This window comes from Oncorhynchus clarkii, chromosome 1 (genome assembly GCF_045791955.1).
Source record: "Oncorhynchus clarkii lewisi isolate Uvic-CL-2024 chromosome 1, UVic_Ocla_1.0, whole genome shotgun sequence".
Taxonomy (NCBI): Eukaryota; Metazoa; Chordata; class Actinopteri; order Salmoniformes; family Salmonidae; genus Oncorhynchus; species Oncorhynchus clarkii.
In genome coordinates, this window is record NC_092147.1 from 26,653,850 (window position 1) to 26,665,506 (window position 11,657).

The 11,657-nt window shown below is 42.7% G+C and overlaps 1 protein-coding gene across 1 annotated transcript; it reads left to right on the plus strand.

Moving 5' to 3' along the window:
* The first annotated feature begins 998 nt into the window (after positions 1 to 998).
* On the plus strand, positions 999 to 11,317 carry LOC139415929 (heat shock factor protein 4-like). Its single transcript, XM_071164113.1, has 12 exons — positions 999 to 1,142; positions 2,317 to 2,425; positions 2,683 to 2,810; positions 2,899 to 3,023; positions 3,583 to 3,658; positions 3,788 to 3,855; positions 7,058 to 7,157; positions 7,355 to 7,470; positions 10,239 to 10,430; positions 10,585 to 10,693; positions 10,889 to 10,958; positions 11,220 to 11,317. Exons 1-12 carry the CDS (start codon positions 1,017 to 1,019, stop codon positions 11,315 to 11,317), a joined length of 1,317 nt encoding a protein of 438 aa, XP_071020214.1. The 5' UTR covers positions 999 to 1,016.
* Positions 11,318 to 11,657: the final 340 nt, after the last annotated feature.

Sequence of the window (11,657 nt, forward strand, 5' to 3'; positions counted from 1 at the left end):
ACCAAAACTATTTCCATATAGAACCCTTGGGTTCCATACAGGGTTCTGTATGGAAACCAATTTTGGTTCTATATAAAACCTTAAGGGGTGCCATGTATGAAGAAAGAATGGAACTATTTTGGTTAAATCCAGAACCTTTTTTTCGAAGCATGCTGTACAAAGGTTGCTGCTCATTTTGAACATAGCCTATATGTCAGCCTTGAATATAAGCTATATTTTTCAGTGCCACTATTTTTGCATTTATGTTTTGTACTTTGGTGTTTCTTTTTCAGTGTTGTTCATCACATCACAATTGTAGGCCCTACTTCTATTTGTATTTATGTTTCAGTTTTTGTTTAGTGCCTAAGGAGCTTAACTATTTGTCATGTGACTAAACACAGATCAAGATACATAAAAAGGAGCATTCTTCAGAGAGGCAAACAAGAATTCCAATTACATGGTCACAAATAAGAACTCATTTGTATTTCTGACCGGGATTTGGAAATGATCCTTATCAGATTTTATCAAACAGTCAGTTAAAATAACTTTATATTTTTTGGGGGAAATCAATAACTTTTGTGACGCAAAACCAGTGTGCATTGATACACAATTCATGCAAAGCACATACTGTACTATGTACTCTTTCTAAGGGTTAGATGATGTTGTTATATGATATTTAGGTGTTTTTCTATGATCTGTGAAGATAAGTAATTGAGGAGTCTCAGTATACACACGTATTCACCAGCGCTCCTGTGCTGTATTGTCTGGCATGACAGTGCGCTATTATTCTAGGCTTTGTGATGGCCTGTATTGTTTTCCAGTGGGGTCTTTTGTTGTGTTGGAGGGCTATAGTGATGCTGCAGGGGCAGGTTTGTGCTGACGATGGCCTGTAGGGATGACAGGGCCTGATATGGCCGAATGACTGGTCCAGAGAGAGTCAGCAGCAAAGCAGCTCAGAGATGGAGTAGGACCTGTGCACATACACACTCTTACACATATTCTTAATAACACCGCCTAGCTCCAACTGAAGCGCAGCCATGCAGGAATCTCCTGGCTCTATTGGTGTGGATGGAGGTTATGCCAGTAATGTGCCTGCCTTCCTCACCAAACTGTGGACCCTGGTCGAGGACCCGGACACCAACCACCTCATCTGCTGGAGTGCTGTGAGTACCTGAAGTACTGACTCTTCTGATTGGTTAAGTGTATTAAAGAGAGTCAGAGGTCTTTCATAAAGTTGACAATATTGAATGTGTTTTATATAAATGACAAGAATGAGAAGATAAGTAATGGTTAGGGGCAGTGGCAAGATAGTACTTGTCTATTACTCATAGTTCTATGTTTGACTATCAAATTAATTGAATATCATGACTGTTTATACTTGGGTTGACTGAAAAGTGGATGTGTTTAAACCTTTGGTTAACCCAAAACATGTGCCTTGCATTCACCGGCAGCATTAGATAGATCTGGAGGGTAACTGAGTAAATGTCTTCGAGTGTTGTTCCCTTTATACTAAGCAACCCTTTATCTTTGTTCCTGTTTGTGTTTGTGTTACTGTTATGCCCAAGACTCCACAATCTGGCTTACAGAGTCCTCAAAATGTAAGTGAGTAACCATCTTTGAGAGAATCATGACTTCATCATGTTCATTAACTGATGTTTGCTTACTGGACACATATAGGGATAGAAATGTTGACTTTAACAACATTTTCAAAATCATGTAGCCAACCTGTTTAACATGTAAAGAATGTGCTGTAGCCAACCTGTTTAACACTTAAAGAATGTGCTGTAGCCAACCTGTTTAACACTTAAAGAATGTGCTATTGGACTATGATGAAGTGACATAAGTCCATAACCTTGGCATTGATTTAGTGTCTAAGAGGTGTGGGTACAGTTTGCTGGTACATAGTTTTTCCCTCAACCTTCATTTTAGCACAATTTTTAGAACATAGAATATATCTATTTGAGTGGCTGAGCTTCCCCTGTTCCGTTTTAATCCGGTTAGCCTGTAAAAAATTAACTGGGAGATACACATTTCTCAGAACAGATTTTATATGGACAGATTTTATATGCTATAAAGCAAAAAATACACTTTCTACTTGATCAACCTTCACAGGATTTATAGGACTGAGCATTATATGTTTTTGACATTGGTCTGGTTTCCCGGACAACCTAGTCCTGGACTAAAAAGCATGCTCAATGAAGAATCTCCATTAAAACTGCCTTTTGGTCCCTTTAACTTTTCTGGGAAACTGGCCCTGAATGTTGAATTGAGGTATTCAATGTCTAACCAGTTTCATAGAACCTAAACACAAACCCCTATTTTGGTTATGTCCCTCAGACTGGGACCAGCTTCCATGTGTTCGACCAGGGCAGGTTTGCTAAAGAGGTGCTGCCAAAATACTTCAAACATAACAACATGGCCAGCTTTGTTCGTCAGCTCAACATGTGTGAGTACCTCTCCTCAGCTCTAGAGAATAGAGAAGTACCCTGTCAGATATTTAGCAGTATTTAGAAGTCAATTGTGTAGGAGTGGCTTTTGTATTGTTTATGTGTAGGTAGGCTATGCATTCATTTATGTATTTTAGTGTTTGTGCCTCTGGATGTGTGTTAGTGTGTGTTAGTGTGTGTTAGTGTGTGTGTGTGTGTGTTGTGTGTTGTGTGTTGTGTGTTGCTGTGTACCGCTAACCTCTGGCCGGATGTACAGATGGCTTCAGGAAGGTGGTGAACATAGAGCAGAGTGGTCTGGTGAAGCCAGAGAGAGACGACACAGAGTTTCAGCACCTCTACTTCCTGCAAGGCCACGAACACCTGCTGGAGCACATCAAGAGGAAGGTGAGACAGAAACCAAGGAAATAAAACTCACACACACCAACAAAGTACACATAGTGAGACCTCTGTGTCTGTTTGTCTGTGTGTTTAGGTCTCCATCGTGAAGAGTGAAGAGACCAAAGTACGGCAGGAGGACTTGAGTAAGCTGCTGTATGAAGTGCAGGTGCTGCGCAGCCAACAAGAGAACATGGAGTGTCAGATGCAAGACATGAAACAGTAAGTAGGAATATGTGCTGGTACATGGCATCAATCATAATTACAACAACAATTTGCTAAATTAATACAATTACTATAATCAGTACTGTAGTTGGTTTAATGCTATAAAAAATGTGGTTTAAGGCCACTGAACTGGGACAAAACGTATTACTAACCATACTAAGCCATACTGTATGTAACAGACTCATAGTCCATCCTCAGTAGCCCATGCATTGTCCCTAGCCTCATTATATGTTTCAATGGTTTGGTCTATTGTCTCCATTGGTTTAAGAGAACATTCAGCTGCTCACCTGACTGTTGCGCCCTATAATAGCATCAGGTGTGCGTGCTGGTCAGGTGGTGCATGTGTCAGGTAGTAGAACAGGTAGTCTTGTCACGTGTCTCTATCTGATCTGGAACCAGTGGTGGTGAGCCCTCAGATAGGACACATCAGGCTGAAATCAGAGCATCGCCCAGTAATCACACATATAGATCACACACGTGTGGGACGTGCGGGGTGGTGAGTGAAGGGGTGATAGTAAACTGGTGAATGTCACAGTGGTCTGTCTTACTCCTCCAGGCAGAATGAGGTGCTGTGGAGAGAGGTGGTCTCACTGAGACAGAACCACACCCAGCAGCAGAAAGTCATGAACAAGGTGAGAAATTCTCAGTTAACATGACTATGCAGTGTGTGTGAATTGGAGAGAGAGGAAAAGAGAGGGAGAATGGGGAGTCAGAGTGTGTTACTTTGGTGCTGAATCATTCTGTTTTTTGCTCCTTTATAGCTGATTCAGTTCCTTTTCAGCCAGATGCAGTCAAACACAACAAGCACTGTAGGAATGAAGAGAAAGCTGTGAGTACACTGCCTCGCTTTGTTGTGCGTGCACACACACACACACACACACACACACACACACACACACACACAGACACACACACACAAAGGCTAAGATTCACAATACATGCACTCAAAACACACACACATACACACTTGTATGTACATACACTTGTTAACACACCGTACTAACAAATCGACAATAGTAACACAAACACACAAACACAGCAGTGGGAATGGCCAACTCAGCTGTATGTGGTCAGCTGATGCGCAACACAATCCCAGCTTGGATGAATGGAGCTGAATGCTGAATCAGACCTACTGAGCCCTAAGCCCCTCGCACACACACACACACACAATCACTCACCCATCCCTCCCATCCTCTCACACCCACACCACCCCACTGAACCAGGGCGCATGACCCTCTACCCTCTATTGGAAATGCACCATCAGCGCGTGTGACCCGTGTGAACAAATCGGTCAAAGTCAAAGAACAAGGGACAGTGACATAAAAGACTCATATTTTCCATCATTTCATCTGTCACATCCATACTGCCAGAAGACTTAGAACTGACATCCCTTTAACTGGACATTTTCAGATCTGTTTATACCGTTTCCAATAACATTCATAACACTGTGCCATAGCTGGCTTCTACAATGCAATTTATGCTGTTGGTGGTTAGTAATGGAACACTCTTAGAAAAAATATGTATGCTGTTGGTGGTTAGTAATGGAACACTCTTAGAAAAAATATGTATGCTGTTGGTGGTTAGTAATGGAACACTCTTAGAAAAAAGATGTATGCTGTTGGTGGTTAGTAATGGAACACTCTTAGAAAAAAGATGTATGCTGTTGGTGGTTAGTAATGGAACACTCTTAGAAAAAAGGATTTCAAAAGGGTTATTCGACTGTCCCCATGGGCCAGTGGTCACCAACCGGCTTGTCGATCTCCAAGGCATTTCTAGTCGATCGCCAAACATTTCTGTAAAAAAAACAACGATAAAGCCTTGTGTTCCTATTTTTGTTATTAGTCTCGGGCTGTTGGTGGTAGGTGCAGCCAATTCAGCTGTCCTGCGCGCCGTATAGGGAAACTGTTGCCATTTTATGTGCCTGAAGGTACAAACTCTGCCTTCCCGTTGGGCCTGGAGAGGAAATCAAGTGCACTACGCCAAAGCTGGCCAATCAGATTGCTCAGATGACCGAGTCTGCAGTGACGTAGCAGGCATGAAAATAAAGCTTCAGCAATATTGGTACTTTTGAGATTTCAAAACGTTTAAAACCATGAATAGAGAGAGACTGTCAACAAATACAGCAAAGAGCTGCTGTTTTTATGAGTGAGTTCATGTTTAAGTTCTCACTCAGCACTGTCAACACTTTGCATCAAACACTTTTATAACCCATAAAATGCGCGTTCTTCCTATTTCCACTCAGCGCTGCAACAAGCAGTGCAGCAGTAATGAATAAGCAGGAAAGTGTATCGATAGGCTTGCGTTGTTATTATTATTAGCGGCTTGGGTCTTTTTTAATATCGAGGAATATTTCACTTTCTCTGTTCATATGAGTAACTACATGAATTTGTGCATGAAGCAGAAATAATGCGGTGCGAATCGAGTTTCGCCATCAGCTGGAAGACGGTGTCCCTTTTTGGTCAGTGTGCAGGAAAGGGAGAGCGGAGGGATGTTGAGAGACGGACCCTCAGTCTGCTGCTCTCTCCCTCTGCAGAGACTGACCATCAGATGCATGCACCATCAGCCCAGTAAAATAAAAAGCAAATTATTTAAATGTATGCTCACTCAGCTGTGCCTCACAAGTAATACAACAGTGGATCTATTACCGTTGTGATCATATAGCCTACCTCAAATTTTGAAATATATATATTTTTTAAATGTCCCGAACAACAATGCATTAGCAGGTAAATTCAAGCAAAGCCAGTATGCGGTGATAATGTATTGGGCCTATAGCTTACTGCACAAACCACATTACTACAGAACTGTTTTTAATTGGTTAATGTTGCATAGGCTTACATTTTTTAAGTCATGTTAATAAAAAATCAGAGGGGTAGATCTCGGCAATTTTTACTCAGAAAGTGATCTTGACTCAGAAAGTGATCTTGACTCAGAAAGTGATCTTGACTCAGAAAGTGATCTTGACTCAGAAAAGGTTGATGACCACTGCCATAGGATAACCCTTTTTGGTTCCAGGTAGAACCCTGTTTGGAAAGTGTTCTACATGGAACCCAAAAGAGTTCTACCTGGAACCAAAAGGGTTCTACCCAGAACCAAAAAGGGTTCTTCAAAGGGTTCTCCTGTGGGGACAGCCAAAGAACCCTTCTAGGTTCTAGAGAGCACCTTTTTTTTTTTAGATATATTACTGATTGAGATATTACATTATGTGCACACTGCCTTTGCAAAATAGAAACAGCAGTGGTTGATATAAGATGAATAAAATAACATTATCAGAGAAGTCAATGACATAATGTAATTTATAACTTTTCTCTGTTGTCAAAAAGCAAGTGGGTTTTTCAGTGTTTTAAGGCCTACATGTTCGATACAAGCGTAGCTTTATTAAAAATTTAGTTTCTCAAAACTACCACTGTTGCATTTATGCACTGAAGGTAGGTGAGGAGTAAAACGCAGGAGAGCAGAGATGTCAGTGTAGCGTATATTTTAATAAGGGCAAGTCCAAAAACACTGTACAGTACAATACCCCAAAACAATGCCCAACACAATGGGAACTAACAGGACTCCCGTAATGTGTAAAAACACAACGCACCTTACTATAATAACCACCCGCGAAATACACTGAGGAAAGCCTCCACAAGCAACAAGAAAATAATCCCGCACAAACCTAAGCGGGGAAACAGGGGTAAATATACACACAAAGACAAAACAAACTGAAAAGGAAACATGGATTGGTGATGGCTAGTAGGCCGGCGATGCCGACCGCAGAGCCCCGTCTGAACCACCTTCGGTGGAAGTCGTGACAACCACTGCTTTCTCGACTCACCCTTCCAATCCATCAGAAGGGTTACAGTTATTTCCCCTTATCCTCGGCTCTCATCCAGTAAGGCTATGCAGACACAGCTGTCTGTGGCTCTCAGTCTATAAATTATGAGTTAACAGTTCCAAGGCATTTCATTGCAGAAGTGAAGAGAGTACTTCCATTGATTCACTATTGATTTCTCTATATTCCCCATCATGGTGATGCTTGGCCCTCCTAGTCCCCTTATGTTGGACGATGGCTCAACCACGCCCTCAGCCTCCAAGTTCAGCAATAACCACCAAAAGGAGCCCCTGCATGAACCGTTCTATATCCAGTCGGTATGAACCCACTCTACCTTTCACCATTACACTATTTTTACAAAGTATGGTGCTAGATGTACTGTGTTTATAGTTTCCAGCATTGGGACATCATGACTATCATATAAAACATGTTCTATTTTTAACTGCATAGTGTCTGTCAGGCTATGAGCTTCACAAACCTTTAATTCAACTATTTTACTGTTCCTTCTCCACAGCCATCCACAGAAACAGCCTCTTGCTCCAATAGTGCAATGACAGGAGGACCAATCATATCAGACGTTACTGAAATGTCACAACCCAGCAACATGCAAATGCAAACAGATGAGACAAGGTAAGTGTCAAAGAACAAAAGCAAAGACACATTTTATCCTGTAGTGGCTTCCAAAGCATCAACATCTAGTATGTAGTCGAGATTGGAAGAAATCTGTTGTTGAGAAGCCTTTTTCAGCAGGACTGATATAAACCTCTGCTGTTTTCAACCAAGATCTCAGCGATCACTGCCTCATTGCCTGCATCCGTAACGGGTCTGCAGTCAAACACCACCCCTCATCACTGTCAAACGCTCCCTAAAACACTTCAGCGAGCAGGCCTTCCTAATCGACCTGGCCCAGGTATCCTGGAAGGATATTGACCTTACCCCGTCAGTAGAGGATGCCTGGTCATTCTTTAAAAGTGCCTTGCTCACCATCTTAAATAAGCATGCCCATTTAAAAAAATGTAGAACCAGGAACAGATATAGCTCTTGGTTCTCTCCAGACTTAACTGCCCTTGACCAGCACAAAAACATAATATAGCGTTCTGCATTAGCATCGAATAGCCCCTGTGATATGCAACTTTCCAGGGAAGTTAGTAACCAATATACACAGGCAGTTAGGAAAGCTAAGGCTAGCTTTTTCAAACAGAAATTTGCATCCTGTAGCACAAGCTCAAGAAAGTTCTGGGACACTGTAAAGTCCATGGAGAATAAGAGCACCTCCTCCCAGCTGCCACTGCACTGAGGCTAGGAAACACTGTTACCGGCCGATAAATCCACTATAAATGAGAATTTCAATAAGCATTATTCTATTGCTGGCCATGCTTTCCACCTGGCTACCCCTACCCCGGTCAACAGCCCTGCACTCCCCACAGCAACTCGCCCAAGCCTCCCCCATTTTTCCTTCACCCAAATCCAGATAGCTGATGTTCTTAAAGAACTGCAAAACCTGGACCCCTACAAATCAGCCGGGCTAGACAATCTGGACCCTCTCTTTTTAAAATTATCTGCCAAAATTGTTGCAACCCCTATTACTAGACTGTTCAACCTCTCTTTCTTATCGTCTGAGATTCCCAAAGATTGGAAAGGGGGAGACACTCTAGACCCAAATTGCTACAGACCCATATCTATCCTACCCTGCTTTTCCAAGATCTTCGAAAGCCAAGTCAACAAACAGATTACCAACCATTTCGAACTCCATTGCTATGCAATCTGGTTTCAGAGCTGGTCTCAGAGCTGGTCATGGGTGCACTTAGCCACGCTCAAGGTCCAAAACGATATCATAACCGCCATCAATAAGAGACGTTACTGTGCAGCCGTATTCATCGACCTGGCCAAGGCTTTCGACTCTGTTAATCACCACATTCTTATTGGCAGACTCGACAGCCTTGGATTCTCAAATGATTGCCTCGCCTGGTTCACCAACTACTTCTCTGATAGTTCAGTGTGTCAAATCGGAGGGCCTGTTGTCCGGACCTCTGGCAGTCTCTATGGGGGTTCCACAGGGTTCAATTCTCGGGCCGACTCTCTTCTCTGTATAACATCAATGATGTTGCTCTCGCTGCTGGTGATTCTCTGATCCTCCTCTACACAGATGACACCATTCTGTATACTTCTGGCCCTTCTTTGGACACTGTGTTAACTAACCTCCAGACAAGCGTCAATCCCATACAACTCTCCTTCTGTGGACTCCAACTGCTCTTAAATGCAAGTAAAACTAAATGCATGCTATTCAACCGATCACTGCCCTGCACCAGCCCGCCCGTCTAGTATCACTACTGCTCTCTGACTTAGAATACGTGGACAACTACAAATACCTAGGTGTCTGGTTAGACTGTAAACTCTCCTTCCAGGCTCACATTAAGCATCTCCAATCCAAAGTTAAATCTAGAATTGGCTTCCTATATCGCAACAAAGCATCCTTCACTCATGCTGCCAAACATACCCTTGTAAAACTGACTATCCAACCGATCCTTGACTTCGGTGATGTCATCTATAAAATAACCTCCAACACTCTACTCAACAAATTGGATGCAGTCTATCACAGTGCCATCCATTTTGTCACCAAAGCCCCATATACTACCCACCCCTGCGACCTGTACTCTCTTGTTGGCTGGCCATCGCTTCATACTCGTCGCCAAACACACTGGCTCCAGGTCATCTACAAGTCTCTGCTAGGTAAAGCCCCGCCTTATCTCAGCTCACTGGTCACCATAGCAGCACCCACCCGTAGCACGCACTCCAGCAGGTATATCTCACTGATCACACCCAAAGCCAATTCCTCCTTTGGCCGCCTTTCCTTCCAGTTCTCTGCTGCCAATGACTGGAACGAACTGCAAAAATCACTGAAGCTGGAGACCCATATCTCCCTCACTAGCTTTAAGCACCAGCTGTCAGAGCAGCTCACAGATCACTGCACCTGTACATAGCCCATCTGTAAACAGCCCATCCAACTACTTCATCCCCATACTGTATTTATTTATTTTATCTTGCTCCTTTGCACCCCAGTATCTCTACTTGCACGTTCATCTTCTGCACATCTACCATTCCAGTGTCTAATTGCTATATGGTAATTACTTCGCCACCATGGCCTACTTATTGCCTTACCTCCCTCATCTTACCTCATTTACACTCACAGTATATAGATTTTTATTTTTTCTACTGTATGTTTGTTTATTCCATGTGTAACTCTGTGTTGTTGTATGTGTCAAACTGCTGTGCTTTATCTTGGCCAGGTCGCAGTTGTAAATGAGAACTTGTTCTCAACTAGCCTACCTGGTTAAATAAAGGTTAAATAAATCAAATAAATAAAAACTTAAGACTGCTGTGTTTCTGTGCCCACACAGGGATAAGTGTATGATGCTGATCAAAGAGGAGCCAGGGAGCCCAGGGGTGCGAGGCCGGGGGGAGGGGGTCCCACTGGGCTCCTGTGATGTGTGTTCTGAACCCCCCATCCTCCCTGTTGCCATGGTACAATCCGTCCTGGAGGGCCGAGGGTCTGGAGCAGACAGGAGGCTCAAGAGACCTGCTCTGGAGAGGTAGAGACACACACGCGAACAAACAAACAAACAAACATGTCCATCAGTTTTCCAAGCTCAATAATACGTTTTACATATGTTTTTTATTATTACATATGAATGTATTGTTTTCCAGTGAAGCCCTAGTAGTGTGACATGATGATATGTGTTGTAGGCCTGAGGTACCTGATGCTGAAGAGAATGTGGACATGAGTCTGGAGGACCTGCAGCTTCTCCTGAGGACCCACCAGCAGAATGTGGAGCCCACCACTGCTGTCATGGATGTGAGTAATACCCTCCAAAACTTGGCAGACACAGAGTTTGTTCCAGGAATTGTGTCACAAAGGCATGGGACACAAAATGACTGCAGGAACAGATATACTACCTTTGAATGTCTCTAGTTTCTCTTCACTAGGTAGGAGTGAGTCAACAGTGCTCACAGCAGCTCAGATTGATATGATGCTGTTCTGTCTTTACAGCCATTCAATTTCAACCTGCCCTTGAGTGAGTGGAACTTTACTGATATGGATTCCAACCTGAAATCAGTGAGTAGAATGTGTTTATGGTGTTTGAATTAGCTCTGCATATATTGTCTTAAAGTCTAGTTATATTAAGTGAAATCAACCCACCAGTAAAGTCAGTGCAAGTTGTCAGTTACTTGTCAGCCGTACATTTCTATGGCTTTAGTCAGACAAGGGCAGGTAATGGTCGAAAAATGTGTCAACAATATGCCTTCTTACTTATTGGGTAGATTAATCAGTGTGTGCTATGCAGGTAGCATCTCTGCAGTTGATTGAAAGTACTGGCCAGTGTTATCTTCAGGTGTATCCCACTCTGCTGTGTTCCAGTACATGTTTCAGAGCCAGGAGGCAGAGGCTTACCCCAACGCTGGTTGTGAGGAACAATGATGGCTTGACAGATCCGCTGGCACATGCTTGTCCTGACAAAGGCAGGTAAAGTATATATATGGCACACACTCAGCTACATCATTCATTTCATCAGATGGCTCATTCATCACAAAACCCACTAATATTGCCAATTACGTTAATGATTTTTTCATTGGCAAGATTAGTAAACTTAGTGATGACATGCCAGCAACAAATGCTGACTACACATCCAAGTATAACTGACCAAATTATGAAAGACAAACTTTTGAATTCCTTAAAGTGAGTGTGGAAGATGTCGAAAAATGATTGTTGTCGAGGTCTGACAACTTGGATGGAAAATTACTGATGATAATAGCAGACG

What these genes read in the sequence shown, in the direction of transcription:
- LOC139415929 (XM_071164113.1), top strand. Translation starts at nt 1,017, where the DNA reads ATGCAGGAATCTCCTGGCTCTATTGGTGTGGATGGAGGTTATGCCAGT. An exon ending in TGGAGCACATCAAGAGGAAG is followed by an intron (nt 2,811 to 2,898) that starts GTGAGACAGAAA and finishes CTGTGTGTTTAG; the next exon opens with GTCTCCATCGTGAAGAGTGA. An exon ending in AGCAGAAAGTCATGAACAAG is followed by an intron (nt 3,659 to 3,787) that starts GTGAGAAATTCT and finishes GCTCCTTTATAG; the next exon opens with CTGATTCAGTTCCTTTTCAG.